Genomic DNA, 22,390 nt, shown 5'->3' on the forward strand with positions numbered 1-22,390 from the left:
AACTTAGCACACTTGTAAAGTAGTTGTCAAATGTAATCATAAGTAATGTTTAAATAATTATATTGTAATCTCCTAATGGCCACCCTATAACATTATATAAGAAGGATAAAGTCAAAAGAGATGTTACTTAAACATCCCTTTTAACAAGTTAAAAGTCTTGACCAAGATCAAAATATTTATGAGTCTCATGTACAGAGAGGAAGCCACATCTCATCTCATCTCATACTCTATTTTGGAGTTTTTTTCCCCAAGCTACCATATGGTCTTTTAATTACACTCTGCATAGCAGAGTGCTTTTCATAGGTTATGTGCTCTGTGCATAGTTTGTTTAGCATAATGGTGATGTAATTGTCCTAATTTTTCTCTACATATTTTCTATAGTTTTAAATTAGACTTAGCCCTTATTACAGTGTGGATGTGTGGACTCTGTTTTGAGCTGAAACAACATTGCCATTTGTAAGGTCTTGTTCTGATGTCCTTCCTTCTCTCTACCTCTTAGAGTGTGCATCCTGATAAGATTGATGGATATACAGAAAACTGATTATAATTTTAAATGTACTGTGGCGTTTTTTCATAAGAAAGAAATACAGCTCCTTTTGCCTCATCCCCTGTGTCAGTCCATTAACCTGGCCCTGTTGATTTTACCTTCTAATACATGGGTTTCTCTACCACTTACCATCATCCACCACCATCATTTAAACCATTGCAATAGTCTTTTTAAAAATCGGGTTTATTTAGGTATAATATATATGCAGTAAAATTTACCTTGCTAGGTTAACATTTCAATGAGTTTTAAAAAATATATACAGCTGTATAACCACAACTGCAATCAAGATGTAGAACATTTCTATCACTCCAAAAAGTTCCCAGTGCCTATTTGGGATCAATCCACTTCCCACACCTCCAGCCCTTGGCAACCAATGAGCTCATTTCTGTCCAGATAAGCTTGCCTATATACCAATGTCATATAAATGGAATCATGTTGCCGTATTTATCAGTAATTTATTCTTTTTCACTCCTGTGTAATATTTCATATTATAGATGTGCCATGATTTGTTTATGCATACAGAAGTTCATGACCATTTGAGTTCTTCTCATTTTAGAGAAATTAAGAATAAATCTGCTCAAATAATTGAGGCCTTTGTGTGGTTGTTTTCGTTTCCATTGGATAAATGAGTAACAGATGGATTACTACATGTTATAATAAGAGTTTTTCCAAGGTGTCTGTGCCGTTATGAATTTCCAACAGTAGTCGGTGAGAATTTCAGTTGACATCCTTGCCAGCACTTTGAATTGTCTATTTTTAAATATATATGTATATATTAGCCATTTGAGTGGGGAACATCATTGTGATATTTACATTTCTCCAATGACTAGAAATATTGACATTTTTATGTGCTTATTTGGTATCCATATTTCTTTTGTGAAACGTTTGCTTAAAAAGTCTCATCATTTAGTTGTAAGATTTCTTAGATTATAGGGATTATAGGGAAAAGGATTTTATCTGCTACATGTTTTGCAAGGATTTTCCTGTAATATGTGGCTTGCCTTTTTGTATTCTGAGCAACGTCTTTCAAAGAGCAAAATGAAATTTTAATGTCAATGAAATCCATCTTACCAAAATTTTAAATCAATTTGTATCCTATCTAAAATATTTTTGCCTTACTCAAAGCCATAAAAACTTCCTCCTATTTTTTTATAGAAGTGTTGCAGGTTTAGGTTTTATATTTATAAGATCTATTTTGAGTTCTTATTTTTTTAAAGTACCCAGTTTGGGTTGAGCTTGTTATTCTTTGGTTTGTTCATTTGTTTTTTTAATATAGATGTCCAATTTTTTGGCATAATTTTTCAAAAATATTATCCTTTCTTATTAAATTATTTTCATACATTTTTCAAAAATCGGTTGACCATGTATGTATGCATTTATTTCTGACTCTATTCTGTGTCATTGATCATGTGTCTACCCTTAAATCAATACCACACTATCTTAATATGTTATAATAAATCGTGTAATTAAGTAATGTGAATCCTCCAACTTTGTTCTTCTTTGTTAAAAAGGTTCTGGCCATTTAGAGTTTTTTGCTTTTCCATATAAATTTTAGAATTGGCTTGTCTATATTCCTATAAAAAGTTTGTTGGAATTTGATTCTATTGCATTGAATTATTACATCAATTTGGGAAGAATGAACACCTTAACCATGTTAGTCTTCTCCTCAATAAACATGGTTTATCTCTATCTTCACTTAGGTCTTCTTAAATTTCATACATTACATATTTTAGCATGCAAACCTTGCATAACTTTTATTATACTTATCTCTATTTATTTTGTGTCTCTTGATGCTATTGTAAATATTACTCTTAAAAACATCAATGTCCTAATTGGAAGTAAAACACTCCTAAGCCAATGCAAAAGAACTGAAATCATAACGAACAGTCTCTAAGGCCACAGCACAATCAAATTAGAATTTAAGATTAAGAAACTCACTAAAAATCACACAACTATATGAAAATTGAACAACCTGCTCCTGAATGAATCCTGGGTAAAAAAGTGAAATTTAGGCAGAGATCAAGAAGTTCCTTGAAACCAATGAGAACAAAGAGACAACATAGCAGAATCTCTGAGATGCAGCTAAAGCAGTGTTAAGAGATAAATTTATAGCGCTAAATGCCCACATCAAAAAGCTAGAAAGATCTCAAATTGACGTCCTAACATTACAACTAAAAGAACTAGAGAACCAAGAGAAAACAACCGCCAAAACTAGCAGAAGAAAAGAACTAACCAACATCAGAGTGAACCGGAGGATATAGAGACACAAAAAAACTCTTCAAAAAATCAGTGAATCCACGAGGTGTTTTTTTTTTTTTTTTAATTTAATAAAATAGATAGACCACTAGCTAGACCAATAGAGAAGAAAAGAGAATAATCAAATAGGCATAATAAAAAATGATAAAGAGGATATACTTCTGACTCCACAGAAATACAGACAACCACCAGAAAATACTATAAATACCTCTATGCAAATAAACTAGAAAATCTAGAAGAAATGGATAAATACCTGGATATGTACACCCCTGCAAGACTGAACCAGGAAGAAGTTGAATCCCTGAGTAGACCAATATTAAGTTCTGAAATTGAAGCAATAATAAATAGCCTACCAACCAAAAAAAAAGCCCAGGACCAGAAGGATTTCAACTGAATTCTAACTGAGGTACAAAGAGGAGCTGGTACCTTATTTTCTGAAACTATTCCAAACAATTGAAAAGGAAGGACTCCTCCCTAATCCATATTATGAGACCAGCATCATCCTGATACCAAAACCTGGCAGAGATATAACAAAAAAAGAAAACTTCAGACCAATATCCCCGATGAACATTGATGCAAAAATTGTCAATAAAATGCTGGCAAACCAAATCCAGCAGGACATAAAAAAGCTTATCCACCACAGTCAAGTTGGCTTCATCTCCATGATGTAAGGCTGGTTCAACATATGCAAATCAATAAACGCAATTCATCACATAAACAGAACTAAAGACAAAAACCTCATGATTATCTCAATAGATGCAGAAAAGGTCTTTGATAAAATTCAACATCCCTTCATGTTAAAAACTCTCAATAAACTAAGTACTGATGGAACATACCTCAAAATAATAAGAGCCATTTATGACAAACCCACAGCCAATATCATATTGAATGGGCAAAAGCTGGAAGCATTCCTCTTGAAAACTGGCACAAGACAAGTATTCCCTCTCTCACTACTCCTATTCAACATAGTATTGGAAGTTCTGGCCAGGACAATCAGGCCAAGTGAAAGAAATTAAACATATTCAAATAGGAAGAGAGAAAGTCACACTGTCTCTGTTTGCAGATGACATGATCCTATGTCAAGAAGACCTCATTGTCTCAGTCCAAAAACCTATTGAGCTTTAAGCAATGTCAGCAAAGTCTCAGGATACAAATCAATGTGCAAAAATCACAAGTATTCCTATACACCAACAATAGACAAGAAGAGAGGCAAATTGTGAATGAACCTGTCACTCACAATTGCTATAAAGAAAATAAAATACCTAGAAATACAACTAACAAGGGAAGTGAAGGACCTCCTCAAGGAGAACTGCAAACCACTGATCAAAGAAATAAGAGAGGACACAAATAAATGTAAAATCATTCCATGCTCATGGAGAGAAAGAATCAATATCATGAAAATGGTCAGACCGCCCAAAGTAATTTATAGATTCAATGCTATTACCATTAAATAACCTTTGACATTCTTCACAGAATTAGAAAAAAAAAATCATATGGAACCAAAAGAGCCCATATAGCCAAGACAATCCCAAGCAAAAAGAACAAAGCTGGAGGCATCATGGTATCCAACTTCAAACTACACTATAAGACTACATAACCAAAATATCATGGTACTGGTAAGCAAAAAACAGACACATAGACCAATGGGAGAGAATAGATAACTCAGAAATAAGACCACACATCTATAACCATCTGATCTTTGACAAACCTGACAAAAACAAGCAATAGGGAAAGGATTCCCTATTTAATAAATTGTGCTGGGAATATTGGCTAGGCATATGCAAAAAATTGAAACTGGACCCCTTCCTTATGCCTTATAAAAATATTAACTCCAGATGGATTAAAGACCAATGTAAAAGCTAAACTATAAAAACCCTAGAAGAAAATCTAGGCAAGATCATTCAAGACATAAGCATGGACAAAGATTTTATGACAAAAATGTCAGAAGCAATGCAGCAAAAGCAAAAATTGACAAATGTGAGCTAATTAAACTAAAGATCTTCTGCACAGCAAAAGAAACTATCATCAGAGTGAACAGACAATCTACCAAATAGGAGAAAATGTTTATTATCTGTCTATCTGAAAAAGGTCTAATACCCACAATCTACAAGGAACTTAAACAAATTTACATGAAAAAACAACCCCATTAAAAAGTGGGCAAAGGACATGTACAGACATGTCTCAAAAGAAGACATTTGTGCGGCCAACAAACATATAAAAAGAAGCTCAACATCACAGATCATTAGAGAAACACAAATCAAAACCACAATGAGACACGATTTCATGCCAGTCAGAATGGCGATTATTAATAAGTCAAAAAACAACAGATGTTGGCGAGGCTATGAAGAAATAGAAATGCTTTTACACTGATGGTGGGAATGTAAATTAGTTCAACCATTGTGGAAGACAATGTGGTGATTCCTCAAAGGCCTAGAATGTGAAGTATCATTTGACCCGGTAATCACATTCCTGGGTCTATACCCAAAGGAATATAAATCATTCTGTTATAAAGATACATGCATGCTTGTGTTCATTGCAGCACTATTCACAATAGGGAAGAGATGGAATCAACCCAAATGCCCATTAATGATAGATTGGATAAGGAAAATGTGGTACATATACTCCATGGAATATTTCGCTGCTATAAAAAAGGAACAAGATCATGTCCTTTGCAGGGACATAGATGGAGCTGGAAGCTATTATCCTCAGAACACTAACACAGGAACAGAAAACCAAACACCACATGTTCTCACTTATAAGTGGGAGCTAAACAATGAGAACACATGGACACAGGGAGGGGAACAATGCATACTGGGGCCTGTTGGGGAAGGCCGGGGGAGGGAGAGCATCAGGAAAAATAGCTAATGTATACTGTGCTTAATACCTAGGTGATGGATTGATAGGTGCAGCAAACCACCATGATACATGTTTACCTATGCAACAAGCCTGCACATCCTGCACATGTTTCCCGAGAACTTAATAAAACAAAATGAATCAATGTCCAATTTTTTGCTACTATTAATATATAGAAATATAATAATGTTTTATTACAATCTAGTACCCCACAAACTTACTAAATTTACTTGTCCATCCTAGTTCCCTTTTTTGTACCTTCTTTCTTTCTCTCTTTTTTTTCTTTCTTTCTTTCTTTCTTTCTTTCTTTTCTTTCTTTCTCTCTCTCTCTCTCTCTCTCTCTCTCTCTCTCTCTCTCTCTTTCTTTCTTTCTTTCTTTCTTTCTTTCTTTCTTTCTTTCTTTCTTTCTTTCTTTCTTTCTTTCTTTCTTTCTTTTCTGTCTGTCTTTGCCTTTTTGAACAGTCAGGGACCTCCAGTACAATGTTGAATTGAAGTGGTAAGATATATACCTTAACTTTGTCTATTTCTCAAAATGTTTCATCTGCCATCACCCTAGTGCAAACTGCCAGCTTTATCGCTTGAACTTCTGAAATTGTTTTTGGCTGTTCTTTCTTGGTTTATTTTTGTTTTCTTTTCCTCTCCAATCTCTAAACATCCACTGAAATGATATTTTAAAAACATAAACCTGATATATTACCATTGCTTAAAATTATTGTATGGCTTCCCATATTCTTAGGATTCAATCTCAAAATTCTTACTATGTCCTGTAAAACTCTCCCTGATTCTGTACCTCTCACATTACTAACACTAGTTCACTTTCTATACTCTCAGTATGTTGCATTTCATCTGACCTCTAGGCCTTTTCACAAGTTCTGTTTCCTCAGTAAATGCAATTAATGATGACTACCACAAAAATTACTGTGAGCATTAAATGAGATGATGTTTGTGAACATACTTTATAAACTGCAAACTCTCTGTAAGGTGCAAGATTAGGGAAAAGTGTAACACAAGGTCAAAACTCCCTTTGATTCTCTACTTTAGTGGCACTCTCATTCTGTAGGCGGCCCATGTAGAAATTTCAAAGTCGTCCTTGACTCCTCTTTAGTTCTCATTTTATTTATCTCTTTCTTTCTTTTTAAAATTATTTTCCTATTTTTGGTTCTACAGTTTACCTCTCAAATCCATCCAGTTATCTCCATTTCCACAGCTACTTCCTTATTTCACATGTCGAATACTGCACATTGTCTTAAATAGTATCCTGTCTTCAGCCTTGCTCATCATCTTTTTTCCACAAATCACTAGATTTAGCTTTCTGAAAATGCAAATTTGAACATAGCACTTCTCTGACTTAAAATTCCCAGTGTTTTTCTTTTGCTCTTAAGATAAAAACAATATGTCTTAACACAATCTTCAAAGCCCCTTATGATTATGTCCCTGCCTGCCTCCCGGCCTCCTTCTCACCACATGCAGCCTGTCATCCAGAGTCATCCCAACCACAGGAAACTTTCATTTCCCCAGCATGTCTCCTCTTACCTCCATGCCTTTGTGCACATTAGTCTCTTTGTCAGAGACACTCTTCTCCACTTTTCATTACACTAATTCCAATTTATTTTAGGTCTTGGTCTAAATGTAATTTCTTTCCAAAAATCTTTCTTAATTCTCCAATATCAAGTTATGTGCAATTTCCTCCTTATCCCGTCACCATTTATCATTGTATTTGTTGCATTTTACTCACAGTTTTGTAATTTTCTCTACTTCATTAGACTTTGCTAATTATAAACTGAATACTTTAAAAAGGTAAAGATGGCCCTGAGATTTTAGTTCATGGACCCCTGAAATAGTTACCCATTTTAGAGGGAGAATATTTAATAAAATGTTGAAAGTCTTGCCTAAGAGTAATTTTATTCCAATATCCCAGATATTAAAATGTATAGTACTTTATTGGAAAGAGAGTTTGTTTATGATAGATGCTGAATTTTTCAAACTTGGACAGTTACCATGAATCAAGAAACAAGATGTCTAATATCATTGCAGTGTTTAGGCAATCTAGCATATGTTCAGCAATAAATTATGTGAAGCATCAGATTCAATATAAGCTACATATTAGCCATTTACAATGAGGAACGAATCCATGACTCCAAAGTGAGACAGCATTATCAATTATTGTAGTAGCAACATTACACAGGACTCATCCTTCTGGATTTAGCAGCATACTACCTCCTGGGAAAAATATAAACAAAGAACACCAATATTAGCATTGACTCCTACACAAGTGATAGGTATACATTCAGAAAAGCTTGAAGTTAGGGTCTCTTTTGCATCTCACATGTTCAAATCAACCTGTAATCACAGGTTTAGGAAAACTGAAAAACCATCACATCCACCACCTTAAAGGTCAAATAAAAAAGATCAAATGCACACAGGACCATGGGAAGCATGCAGATGCTCAAGGCTGAACAGTGTGTTGAATAAGAAATCACGTGCTCTGACTCACGCTTCAGCCAAACAGCACTGAGCAGGAACATAGGTATACCCACGCTGACCATATCAACTAATTTCTGCTTGTTAATTAAGAAATCCATACATTTTTTAATGTTGGAAATTAATTCAATATTTTAAAGAAAACATTTTTCAGGCTAACACTGTAGGGACTGAAGAGAATTGGCATGTGTCTTGTGACCTTGTGCAATTTATTTAACCTACCTATACTTTAGTTTATTATTTTTTATTCTTAATTCTTTCTTTTATGTTATTATGGATACATAATAGTTGCACATATTTACAGGGTACATGTGATATTTTGATTCAGGCATAAAATGTGTAATGATCAAACCAGAATAATAGGGATATCTATCTTAAGCATTTATCATTTCTTTGGATTAGGGACATTCTAATTCCATTCTTTAGTTGTTTTAAAACATGCAGCAAATTATTGTTAACTATGGTCACTCCATTATGCTACTGAATACTAGATCTTATTCATTTTATCTAACTGTATTTTTATATCTATTAACTGTTTCCACTTTATCTCATCTTCCCCACTACCCTTCCCAGCCTCTGGTAACTATCATTCTACTTTCTATCTCCATGAGTTCATTTTATTTAAGCTCCCACATATAAGCGAGAACATGTGATATTTGTCTTTCTGTGCCTGGCCTATGTCACTTCACATAATGACTTCCAGTTCCATCCATGTTGTTGCAAATAGGATTTCATTCTTTTTATGTCTGAATAATATTCCTTATGAATATGTACCAAATTTTCTTTATCCATTTATCTATTGATGTACATTTAGGTTGATTCAAAATCTTTACTATTTTGAATTGTGCTGCAGTAAACATGGGAGTGCAGCCATCTCTTAGATATACTGATTTCTTCTCTTTTGAATATATACCTAACAGTGTGACTGCTGGATAATATGGTAGTACAATTGTTAGTTTTTTGAGAAACCTCCATGCTGTTCTCCATTGCAGTGGCTGTACTAATTAACATTCCCACTAACAGTTTATGAGAGTTCCCATTTCTTTGCATCCTCACCAGCATTCATTTATTTTTGAAATGGATATAATAATAAGACCTACTTCAAAAGATTAGAGCAGTGGTTGACAATAATAAGCATTCAATAAATGTTAGCTATTATTATTATTATCTTTAGGCCACCATAGAGTTCTTTCTTTCTATGAGCCAGAAACTGTGCCATAGTAAGCAGAAAATAAAGAGGAATAGGTCAGTGACCAGGCCATCAAACTACTCATAGTATAGAGAATGAGTGACAGAAGTAAAATCAGCAGAGTAAGTCTCAACTAGAGAGAAGCACAGAGGGCTAAGGATGCTCCCTGGAAGGGCCTTTTACCCAGACTGGAGGTAGTAAAAGGATATCAGGGAAGGTTTCTTAGAACAGATGATACCTGAATGCACCTTTAAAAGATGTCTACTAATTAAATAGGTAAACTATGAAGAGGTGAGTAAGATGATCCAGAAGAAAGCTATACCGGCAAGGTCCAGAGCCCTGAGAAATCCACAGACAGTTCAGTAGGGATGAATCAGAGAAGACAAGGACATCAGTCAAACAACACAGACTATAAATGTAAAACTGGAACCAGATGTTGAAGGTCCTTGTACAACTCAGGGTTCTCCAGAGAAGCAGAACCAGTGAAATATTTCTATTTATATCTATAAAAAATGATTTATTGTGGGAATTGTCTCATATGATTATGAAGGCCAAGAAATCCCACAATATGCTGTCTGCGAACCAGAGAACCCGGAAAGTCAGTGATGTGATTCAGTGTGAATTCAAAGTCCTGAGAATCAGCAGGGTCACCACTGTAAGTTCCAGAATCTGAAGGCCCAAGGACCTGAAGTGCTGATATCTGAAGTCAGGAGAAGATGCATGTCACAGCCCCAGAAAAGAGAGCTAATTCACCCTTCCTCTGCCTCCTGATTCTATTGGGGCCCTCAAGGGATTGGATGATGCCAGCCCACATTGGTGAGGGTGTATCTTTTACACTCAGTCTACGACTCGAATGCTAATCTCTTCAAGACGCACCCTCACAGACACACTAGAAATAACATTTTCCCAGCTATCTGGGTATCTCTTAGCCCAGTCAAGTTGACACATTAAATGAACTATCACAGGCCTTGTGTGTATCATCAATGGAGGTCACTGCAAAGTTTTAAGAAGGGATATAGAACAACTCTTATTATTATTTTAGAATGCTCCTCTTGTAACAAAGCAAAGGCTGGGTTGGAGAAATTCAAAACTGGAGGCAGAGAAATCAGTTCATCTAGAAGAAATATCTATTACGTTAGCTGAAGCAGTAGCTTTGAAAGAGAAAGGACATATTGGTTTAGGGAGATTTCAATAGGACTTCCCAATGGATTGAGGTGGGAGCACAAGGGAAATGAGGAGGTCAAGAAAGACTTCTAGGCTTCTGGCTTAACCATCATGATAATGATGGATACAAGAAAAGGAGCAGATTTAGGAGGGAAATGATCAGATTAGAAAGAGAAGGAGCCAAGGTGTGAAGCCAAACAGAGAGAGAAGAACCAGGCAAGATGAAAAAGAAGCTGGCACAACCTGGCAAATAAGAGCTATACTCAATACATTTTACAGAAAGAAATCAACACCTGCTTCCTAGATTTCATTTCTCTCCTGGGCTTGTCTCCTCCAATACATCATGATCAACTAAAGAAGAAAGCTGAGATGAATTAATCCATCAATATGTATTGTATCCATTCCCATTTCCTTATAACCAGGTACCCAGATTTGTGGATCACTTTCAAATTATAGTCTGGGCCCAGAGAAGAGAGTCTCTTGTTTTCTTTTTGTTTTCCTGTGTGAAGCCAGCTGGTTCACAAAGAGATTTAACTCTGTGTCCTGGGATTCCTTAATGCCAGGCTCTTATAGCCTGGGATATAGCAGTAATTTAAGAACATCTGCCAATTTTTTCTAGGCAGGATTTGGTGAGACTTCATATTGAGACTTTAACTCAGAGTTGCAAAATGGAAGTCCGGGAACCACATATAGCTTGCAGACTTTTTACGTCACATGGTATTTAAAAATATGAATTAAAGTACATTTAAATACACAGATATCCAACAGGTCTCATATTGGTAGCCATTTGAGTTTACTACCCATCCTTAAATATTACATGAGTATGTCCTTTTCAACATATTATTTGGACCATAAAGTATTCTGAATATAATAACTTCAAAGGATACAAACACACTGATGGTGTGGACTGTGCATTGACAAGCGGCAGGAAAATAGGAGTGAGCTGAAGTTCTGAAATCTTGTTTATTGTGCTAATCCTTATCAGTTTATCACTAAAAAGAGCAGAGCCAACCAATCACCACCCAGATCACTGGAAAGATTAAATCAGGCCAATAGATGGAGATTTTTCTATGAATATAGCTGATATTAACATTCCAATATTTCATTACACTGACAAAGATTGCAATGAGAACAGACAATGGAGCAAATTAATCTATTCTTCTGACAGTATGTAATGAGAATGGGATGTGGCTTAAAAAATTAAGCCATTCTTAGTGCAATCTCAAGATTGCAATCTCATGGTCTCTCTCAGATGCTATACACTCTGGTGATACATCATTGAAAAGTGTCAGTTTAACAAAGAATGTGTCTTAGCTCTTGCTGGGATTGTAGAACACATTTGCTTTGTCTCACCACACCCCTGCCCATTAAAAACAATGAAGTAGAATCAATTATACTTTTCAGAACACACATAAACACAATCAAAGTTGAAAAATTAAGATATTTCTGGCAATTTCATACTGGTCAAAACTTACTAACAAAATATTGTAGTGTATTGCTCTCTTTTCAGTCTTTTTAATATGAGTTTCTAAATTTAATTTTATAAAACAGAAGACAATGAAAGGTTACTTTAGGGACTGAGAAACTAATACTAACTTATCCATAAGTGGGGTATAGATAATTAAGGTTGTCATGGAGAGCTGCTCAGTCATTCTGTCTGCATAGTCATATTGCATTATGAGCTGAGCCTTATGACCAATGAGATAGGTTGTAGCCTTAAAATTTGCAGTAACTCAATGTAATATTTTACTTGGTATTCATACCCAAAGAGAACCTAAAAAGGATCTAAGATAACTGGCATTCTAAACAAAACAGAAAACATGCAATTATGTTTTTTATATCTAGTTCTCTAGGTTCAAACCAAAAAGAAATGGTGAGACTCTCAGATGTGCAGATGATGATAATAATAGCAGCAACGCAGCTACACTTGCTGAGAGACAACAATGTGCCTGGAGCTCTATGTATATTATCTCATTTAGTCCTAGTAATGTGTGGGTTAAGTTCCTTTAGAATCAATGTAAGAGAGTAGTCAAGACTTAAATACTCGGGTTCCCTGTCTTCAAAGCCCATGCTTGCCACCATTATACTATGTCTTCCCTGCTTCATCTTACATTTAACAAAATTAATGTTCATGAGGCAAATTGGCTTAATTAGTATCTCCCAGAGAGTTTACAGCAAAGCCAGACTGAAAATTAGGCCTCCAGATTTCCTTGGTAAAGGTATTTCTTATTATGTCACTCTGCTTCAATTTATCAAAGCACCTCCTCCCATATTTTTTAATGAAAGATAATATTATTGATTAAATTTGCCACGAGATTTCAGTAATTTACCTGATCATGTTGTAATCTAGAATTAAACTAAACATTATATTCATTCTACAGTGTTTCTTGATGGCTAGGCATTGTGCCCTGTTCTCTAAACATAATAATGAATAAGATATTTATTGCTATTGAGCTATCATCTTCATTCATTTATTCAGTAAATGTTACTGAGTCCTATATACCAGAATTTATATTAGTTCCAGTTAAATAACACTTTTAGTGCCTACCTTTTTAATTGTTTAATTTATTATTATTCAACTTATATTTTAGATTCGGGGGCACATGTGCAGGTTTGCTACATGGGTATATTGTGATGCTCAGGTTTGGGTTATGGATCGCATCACCAGGTAGTGAGCATAGCAGCCAATAGGCAGTTTTTCAACTTGCCCCTCTCTCTCCCTTCCCCCTCTAGTAGTCTGCAGTGTCTGTTGTTCTCATCTTTATGTCCATGTGTACCCAATGTTTAGCTCCCACTTATAGGTGAGAACATGTGTTATTTGGTTTTCTGTTCCTGCATTAATTCCCTTTGGATAATGACCTCTACTATTTACAATAGCAAAGACATGGAATCAACTTAGGTGCACATCAACAGAGGATTGGATAAAGAAACTATGCTACATATACACCATAGAGTACTATATGGCCATAAAAAGAACAAAATAATGTGCTTTGCAGCAACATGGATGTAGCTGGAGGCCATTATCCTAAGGGAAATAATACATACCTTTTGAATACCTATTAATAGCCAATTACTGTGCTAGGCACAGAAGATACAATGGTTAAAAGACAGTCCCTGACCTCAAGGCATTTATGATCTATATGCACAGGCAGACAAATAAAGAGGCAATTAAGTATAATACATGTTATGATAGTACAGATTGTTATGGGAGTACGTAGGAAGGTACCCAGGAAAAGTCAATCAAAGATAAGACCTAAATGACAGTAGATGTTATGAAGGAAAAAGGGGTAGGGGAGAACATTCCAGGCAAAAGGAATCACATTTTAGAATTAACGACTGAACCATAACATGCAGTGAAAAAACTTAGTCATTCACTTATTTCTTATTTATTCATTTACCAACTTTCATTGAAAAAAATAACACCAGATTATTTTTGGTTTATTATCACTTACATAAAATAGTCAGTACATTTTGACAAATGAATATATGAATGAGGTTATCACGTGTTGTGTTGAATGCTTGTTCTGTAGCTTTTCACTGGTCTGTCACTTTTGAGAAGCAACATAGACAGTCTCCATTCGTGTCTTTTCTTTTCCTGATAAAGTATTGACAAACAAGGGAGAAGTTGAATCCACAAATTGACACCATGGTTACATAGACTCTGCAGCTGACTCACAATACTGTGTTTAACTCAGGTCTTGTTATTCAGGATAATGAGAGTGCAAGCTATGCTCTAGAATTATGTTGTTTAATATGAAAGCCACTTACCATGACTGTTTAAATTTATATTAAATAAAATTAAACAAATTAAAAACTCAATGTATCAGTCACAGTAGCCACATTTTAAGTGCTCTGTAACTTTATGCTATCATATTGAACAATGTAGAACTTTTTTTTTTTGAGACGGAGTCTTGCTCTGTCGCCCAGGCTGGAGTGCAGTGGCATGATCTCGACTTACTGCAACCTCTGCCTTGGGTTCAAGTGATTCTCCTGCCTCGAGTAGCTGGGACTACAGTGTGTGCCAGCATGCCCAGCTAATTTTTTGTATTTTTAGTAGAGACGGGGTTTCACCGTGTTAGCCAGAATGGTCTCAATCTCCTGACCTTGTGATCTGCCTGCCTTGGCCTCCCAAAGTGCTGGGATTACAAGAACATTTTTATCAGTGTAAAAAGTTCTATTAGATATTCCTACTCTAGATCTAGATTATTATTTTTACTAAACTATTGATAAATATTTCAGGATAGTGTTGAAACATAATAGTTGCTCAATAAATAGTTATTAATATTTTTAAATTTAGCTTTATTCTCCTTTAATGGTAAAGTCTCACTCTTTAAAGTAGAAACCAACATTTACACAAATCCTCTAACATATTTTTTGTAGCAATCAAGGTAAAATTTTGATTAATGGGCTGACAATCGCCTTCCTGAATCTGTAATACCAGAAAATTTCCCAAATGTTAGTGTAGCATGGCTGCTTAAGCAAGACTGACAAAACAATCTCAAGGTGACAAATTTCCATGTCATGACCCCCTCATGTTGCGTTGCCCACCTTCGGTGGAGGCACTGATAAGTAGTATCACTGCCAAGAGTGCTTAAAGCAAAGGGGAGGAGATGCCAAGACTTTGCAGAATCTACTTTGAATAATGAAGAATTAAATATCATTCATCTTAAACTGATTTTCCAGACACACTGCCAAGAAGCAAACAAGTAACTCTATATTTTTGATACCAGAATCTAAAAGAGTTTCAAAGGGGGATGGCTGGCACCTGCATCTGAGTTTAACTCATTTTATGAGTAGTCCCTCCCCACCCATTAGGCTGTGTACAATTATTTTAAATGTGCTCACCATACTGGCTTATGTACTTAGAGCTACACCAGCTCAACAATATCCAAATGATCATAAGGTAACAAAGTAGAGCAAAGTTAGAAGATCAATGATTGCTAAGCACCAGTCTGTTTGCTTATTGATTTACCTCATTCCAGAAATAATTTAAAAATAGTCAAGAGTGGCTGGGCATGGTGGCTCACGCCTGTAATCTCAGCACTTTGGGAGGCCAAGGCAGGAGAATCACGAGGTCAAAAGAGCAAGACCATACCACTAACACAGTGAAATCCCATCTATACTAAAAATACAAAAAAATTACCTGGGGTTGGTGGCACGTGCCAGTAGTCCCAGCTATTCGGGAGGCTGAGGCAGGAGAATCACTTGATCCCAGGAGGCAAAGGCTGCAGTGAGCCCAGATCGCACTACTGCACTCCAGCCTGGGTGACACAGCGAGACACTGTCTCGAGAAAAAAAAAAAAAAAAAAAGTCAAGAGTAACCAGTGAAAGTACACCAAAATGCCTAATTTTTTGTGACACAGAAGACATTTGATAAGGAGTGACATATTTGATAAGAACACAATCTAAACAACAAAAAATGAGTGGATGTATTTACCTCTGAAATTAGTAACATGTTTTATAAAATGAGAAAACCTAATTCTGGTGCAGATGAGATATATTGATAACCCTCACACACATGCTGTTGAGAGTATAAATTTAGTACAACTGTTAGAATAATTGTTGTACCGAAGTCTTTAAAGTAGTTACGCACTTTGGCACATCGTTTTCACTCCTCAAAATATCATAAATGAATAATCTATGAAATCTGGCAACTCGTGTTGAAAAGATATTCTTTGAAGTGTTTACACCCAAATTTGGAACAACCTCAAATTGGGAAATGATTAAAAGCTAAACGCAGTGTCATTAAAATAGGTTAACATAGAGTGCTAATAACATGAGAAAATGCTTGATTGCTTAGATTAATTATTTAATATTTAGGAAAAAAGAATTGCATAATTGCATATTGACATATGGTCAATGACGTAAAGAATATATAAGAAATACATGAAATATTTTAACAATGGTTTCTTCTAAATGATAACGTTTATTCCTTCTAATTCTCTTAATTTTTTAAACTTCTACAAAGAACAAGTATTAATTTACAATTGGCAAAATTAGGTAATAATTCAGAATAATCCATAAAGCAAAGTGTTGATCAAATCACATTGCATATAATTTCACTAGACCTACTGAAAGTGTATGGATAAACAGAATTTGATGGGAGTAAATTTTGGTAGAGTAGAGGCAGTAGTTGTGGCTTATATCTCAAAAGTCATTAAGATATAGACAGATGCTTACAACGCCACAATCTAAAAGATAGGAAGCAGCAATGTCCTGGAACTTTATCCTTTCACTGATGCAGAGCAATTTTTGTGAGATATAACAGGGCATCATGTGTTGATTACAGAGTATTTTCATTATAATGTGTGCTGAAGAGACCATGGATTTTGAAACAAAAGTCTGCACCAACTACTAGTTATATGTAAAATGTTTATACATTAAAAACTAGTTCCACACACACCACCACCACCACCACCACCACCACCACCACCTACTTTGCATGGTTGTTAGGAGGATTAAAGGAGTTTATATAGTTACCTGCCATGATGCCTGATACAAAATGCATTCAGTAAAAGTAGCTACAAGCTTGGTTTCTAAGAGAGTATAGAAATCATTGGTTGCAGAACAGGAAATATTTAGCAATCAGGAATCTACAGTGAAGTTCTAAGAATCACAACACAGTGATGCAGACATTGAGATGAGCAATATTCAGAAATCCATGCAGGCAGGCAACACGACAGAATTCAATCAATGAGTGTCGTTAGCTAAAATAAGGATGTGAAGTGTCCAAGAGAGTTTTAAAAATAATAACTACTTTATAAAATTAAAAACTAAAATCCCAACAACCTTATAACCAGTAATAGGATTTAAGCTTTAAAAAATCTATTTTGCTCAATGATACAGGTGCTATCAGAAGTGGAAATTTCAGTGGTATTCCATGTTTACTACATGCAATACAAGCTCTTTAGCCTAGGATTTATGGCATTATACAGTCTTGTTTAATCTGCCTTTCAATCTTTACTTCTTATAATATCATGTACATACCCTATACTTCAAACAAAACGACTTGCTCCTTGCATATTCCTTCACTCCTTATAAATGCCTTCTGCTATTTATTGAGTCTGAAACCAAATGAATGAACAATTATAAAGATAAATTTATAGTATCAAATTATCCATCACTTATTTATACCATTGGGGGGAAAAAGGCCTAGAAGTCTCTTTGAATCTCTGCTGATATTGCTCAGATTGATTTTTAATGCCTTTTGTGTGTGTGTGTGTCTCTTCATTTGTTTCTTGAAATAAATATGTGAATTTCAAAACTGAAATGACCATTTGGTTTGCAGCGGCTGCGGCAGCAGACATGGCTTACCACCACATCAGACCTCCCATTGGCTATTCCATTCCCAAGCCTGTATCATCTCTGCTGATACGAGGGTGGAACGCATGTCCTGAAGTGAGTAATTTTTATTTCCTCTTAGAAAATGTGTTATGGTCAAAATCTGTCACAAATAGTATAACTCCAAAGTCTACTTTCAGTGTGTATTTTAAGACTGTCAAGGCGGGAAGACTGATTTGCCTTCTGCTCTTTAGTCTCTAATTGCCTCAAGAAGTCTGAGTATCTCATATTTCTTAGCTGCTGCTTTCTGATTTTGAAACGTTTCTCACAACTGATTAGTAAAAGAGAGACCAGGGTATGACAGATGACTCACAGTCTCATCTCAGCTGCAATTTTTATTAACTATGCGTGAGCCACACTTAGTCATTTTCCAAAGCAAGAAATTTGGCACAGGATGGATTTGTGTTGGCTTTTAAACATGAGGCAGGCCTCGGAATAGGTGGTCTTCAGGAGCACTGTGGGAGGCAGAAGACCTGGGTCCTAATCCCTTTCTAACTTTCTGAGTGATAGTATCATGATGTGGTTAACAGCATAGACTTAGAATTCAAATGGAGTGATCAATGTTACGGAAGGGATATGTAAACACTAAAATAAATTTTTAAATATGGTCATAGGTCTAAAAGAATAGTGAGGGAATGTTATCACAGAATGAAATTCCAGACAATCCGCCTACAAGAAAGGATTCTTAAGTGTGCAGACAGGTTATGCCTGCTTTGTTCTCAGAGATTCACAGAGGAGATTGTACAACTTCTTTCCTAGCAACACAGTCCAGTCCAGTCTCTAGTAATCTTTCTGCCAGTATATTTTGTCTTTTAAAATCCTTGTGTTTTGATATCAATCCATTAATTCCATTGCTCAGAGAGGAGAATATTAGTTTGCATTCTTCACACTGGAGGACCTCATACATAAAGACCTAATGGTTCTTATCTTTCCATCCTAAGCCATCCTAGTTATTGTCCTCTTAAAATATAACTTTGTTTCTGATCCTTCCTAGGCACTTTATCTCTCTTCAACAAGAGAATAGATAAAGTGAGGCTGTTATTATTTCAGGAAATCACTTAGGAGAAATAGAATAAGCCCCAGTCCAGATGTTTGAAAAGAGAAAACAAGTTTTCCATTCTTTTCCTAAAGGCAAAATCCAGACCAAGTCATTACCCAGTCTCATCTGTGTACACAGAAACTCTTAAGAAGAAAAAATGAAGATCGTTTTGGGATGGATTGAGTATCTCAGAAGATAACCTCTTATCCTGGCCATTCAACCTGATATGTTACATGTTTATTTGTTTAGAATCTTCCATCACTACCAAAATGTTAGCTCCATGAAAGCAGGGGCTTTTTGTTTTCTTTTATTTTGTTCACTGCTATAACACTAACATCTAAAGTTAGATGCTCAAGAATGTTTGCTGAGTAAATGAATGAATACCACTATTGCCTATCAGTGCCTTCAATCCCTGCATCTGAATTTTGATGTCCAGAAAATGTCTTCTTGAAAATTACATCACATAAAATAGTTTAGGAAAACCTTTTCTTGTATTTCAGTATGAACTTCAGGCATATTTTCTCAGAAAAAGTATGTCAAGCACCTATTCTAGAATTTCCTTCTCTCTGTGGGATGTGAGCTATGACAAAGTTTACCATCAAATAACAATCAAGGGAATCCCTTTTGCTTTGATGAAGTGCCTCTTCATAATTATAGATAACAGGCGTGTGGAATTTCTAATTTCAAGATAAAGGTAAGTCATTGGCAGGTCCTAAAAGCATTTTTTTTTTTTTAATAGAACGGATGTCTTAAGCAAAAGGTTGGGAAATGAGAAACAGAAATTGGAACATGGCCAAAGAAGGATTCTGTTAAAAAAAAAAAAAAAAAAAAAAAGACAAAAATCGATTGCTTAGTAGAAAAGTTGTATTGCTATCAGCACAGAGTCTTTGTTCTGCTGATGAGATGCAGAGGGGAAGATAGAGAAAAACCATATTAGGAAAGCAAAATCTTCAACTGACTTGCGATATGTGGGTCTGCCAGTAAGTTGAGCCTGACTTGGCTCTGGCAACCACCTCAGTATTGTGAAGTTGAGCTGCTTCTGTATGTGACACATTTGAGTCTTCCTTAATTGCCAAGTAAGGTCTTTACCATGTCAGCAAGCTGAGTGGCAAAGAAAAGGAAACAATCGGCTATTTTTCATTATTTCCTTCAACAATTATTTGTTGGGTTCCTCCTGTATACCTCCTAGGGATAGGGGCAAGGGATTCAATAGAGATGGAAACTCTTAACTGAAATGGAGTTTAAGACCTGGTAGTTATATGGAGATTGATTGAATAAACACATTAATGATTCCATAGTTACCTGCTAAGGTTAAGAAAGACAAAACTCTGTGAGAATGTATACTAAAAGAATACTACAAGCAAGTTGGGGGACAAAGTCAGAATGTAGGTTAGTGAAGGCTTCCCAAAAAGAGTAACACTTCAGCTGAAATCATAAACAGGAGTTTTCTGAAAGAAGACAGCTTGGTGAGAAAGAACAGTTTAAGCAACTAGAACATGTGAAAATTCACTGGGAGAACAGATACAAGGGAAAGACTAGTAGTAGTTGCAACATTGTAGTCATGGAGAGGTTAAATCTCTGTATCAGGCATTATTTGAAACAAGTTCATCTTTAGATGGAGGACACTAACATCATGCTATCCTGGTCATTACTTTCTAGGTTATCAACTTTGCTTCTCATTTTTTCTGGTATATCTGTCTTTACCTCATTCCTTGAATTTGAAGCACAGTATTTTCTCCAGGGTGTCTTCTTAGTCAAAATTCATAAACTAGAACATTGAGGAGAGTAAGAAGACCAGTCTATTGAAGATGGGAGAAGGTTGGAAAACAGTAAGAGGTAAAAAAAAGAAAAAAAAAAGAAGAAGAAGAAGAAAAAAAAAAAGCCTGATATTAGATAGTGACAGATTTTGGAAACTAGAACAGGAAATTTGGACATGGAATTTTGGCAATTGTATTTTTATCTCTAAAGCAGTGACAAGATAAAAGTAATTTTTTAGAAAGTTCATCTGAGTTTGATACAAAGGATTTATTTACTTACTTAAAAAATTGTATGTAGTTCCTATAGTAAGGCAAGCGCCGAATTATCTTCTAATGCTCACTGGAATAGCTGAGCATTGTTTCTTAATATGTGGCTGCGAACTGTGGGTTACAGATTACCTTAGAATGTTTGTTGAAACAAAGATTCTGGGGCCCTATCCTAAGTTTACTGAATGAAAATCTCTGACATTGAGCCTGAAACGCCACATTTTAACAAGCACCCCAGGTGATTTGTGCCCAACAAAGACAGAGAACTGATGGGTTGAAACTCAAGCAAAAGACAATGAAGTTGGAGCAGCCAGCTGGATTGCTGTTTGAGTAATCCAGTTGATTACAACACACAGACTACAATGGTTACCATGGAGATTCAAGGGCAAGGGTAAACCTGAGAACGATTTCAAAGGAAACATCATAAAGAGATAAAAGACTGAATTTCAGAAATGGAAGAGAGAAAAGAGACCAGGAGAACTAGCACTGCTGCCTCCTGAGAGTCAGCTAGTGACCAAGAGTACTCATTAGGCCTCTAGATATCAGGGATATTGTTGGCAGCGAGAGGAGAGAGAACAAAGCTAAAGGTGCTGCAGTAAGGTGACAGTGCTTTAAAGTAGAAAAAAAGGAAAAAGGAAAAGGAAAGATAGCTACCAAGAAAAAAAAAGTGACCTGGTCTACAAAGATGAAGAAGCCGTCAATTAGGGTGGAATAAACTTATCATGCAAGAAGTTGGCATAGATACTTCTCTCACCTTAAAGGTGCTTTAAAAATAAAGTGGGATCAGGCAAGGCAGATAGGTGGCATAGGAGTTAAGCTCAAGCAGAAATAATGAACAAAAGTACCAGAGGAATTAGGATTAAAAGCAATAAAGTCTTGAATATTGGTGAGAAAAGACGAAGAGAGGTAAGAAGTTTAGGAACTTTCAAAATAAACAACTTAAGTCATTTCCTAGCAATTCTGAATAGGAAGGGAAACAAAAGAGGTGAGGTATGTGGGCTATATTTATATTGTTCTAATAATCTTATAAGGTTTACAAAGCTTATTTATTATTATTATTATTATACCAAATGTAGATATAAAGATGTCTAGACCTAGACAGGTATACAGATACGAGAAAAGGAAGTTTGTTTCCCTTTTAACCTTTTTGTTCCCCTACTAAAAAATGTAAAATATGATAATATTCTAAACCGTGAAGATATGCTTTAAATATTTTTTACAGTGGTCTCAAAAATTAAATTATTTGAATCCCTATATATATTTTTCAAATAAGCATGGCTTTGAATGAGACATGTTTGTTCTGCTACTATTTTTAAATGTAATATTTATATTCACATTTAATTCCAGTGTACAAGGAGTTCTCACTCCAAACAATAGCAGCATGCGAAACCCAAGAGATCAAACTTGAAAGCTATGTACTAATAGGTTATTTAGTTTTCAAAATCTTAAATTAATAACAATTGGCAATAAAGCTCATTAAAATTCCTTTTGTTCAG

The 22,390-nt window shown here is 35.4% G+C and overlaps 1 protein-coding gene and 1 long non-coding RNA gene across 15 annotated transcripts in view; one reads left to right on the forward strand and one right to left on the reverse strand.

Moving 5' to 3' along the window:
• The window catches only part of TNNI3K (TNNI3 interacting kinase), a 301,755-nt gene that overhangs the window by 203,803 nt on the left and 75,562 nt on the right, over positions 1-22,390 (forward strand). For 11 of the 13 annotated variants that reach the window (XR_007720751.1, XR_007720754.1, XR_007720811.1 and 8 more), the window contains one exon: positions 17,779-17,888. Coding sequence is in view for 10 of the 13 variants with exons in the window: in XM_050766192.1 (XP_050622149.1) it covers positions 17,779-17,888 (110 nt within the window). In the remaining 3 variants the exon portion in view is untranslated. Of the gene's footprint in view, positions 1-17,778; positions 17,889-18,962; positions 19,256-19,370; positions 19,565-22,390 lie in introns of those variants that run through there. The other 2 variants (XM_050766583.1, XM_050766717.1) reach the window with 2 other exon arrangements.
• LOC126941058 (uncharacterized) lies at positions 7,596-21,759 on the reverse strand. 2 transcript variants are annotated; one of them, XR_007721085.1, is made up of 5 exons: positions 20,908-21,759; positions 17,478-17,554; positions 15,634-15,771; positions 13,943-14,085; positions 7,596-7,876 (listed from the first exon to the last, which is right to left on the reverse strand). It is a non-coding gene; the product is annotated as an uncharacterized LOC126941058 (long non-coding RNA). The 2 variants fall into 2 exon arrangements; XR_007721086.1 differs by lacking the exon at positions 15,634-15,771.

The sequence above is a fragment of the Macaca thibetana genome, chromosome 1, assembly GCF_024542745.1.
Source record: "Macaca thibetana thibetana isolate TM-01 chromosome 1, ASM2454274v1, whole genome shotgun sequence".
NCBI lineage: Eukaryota > Metazoa > Chordata > Mammalia > Primates > Cercopithecidae > Macaca > Macaca thibetana.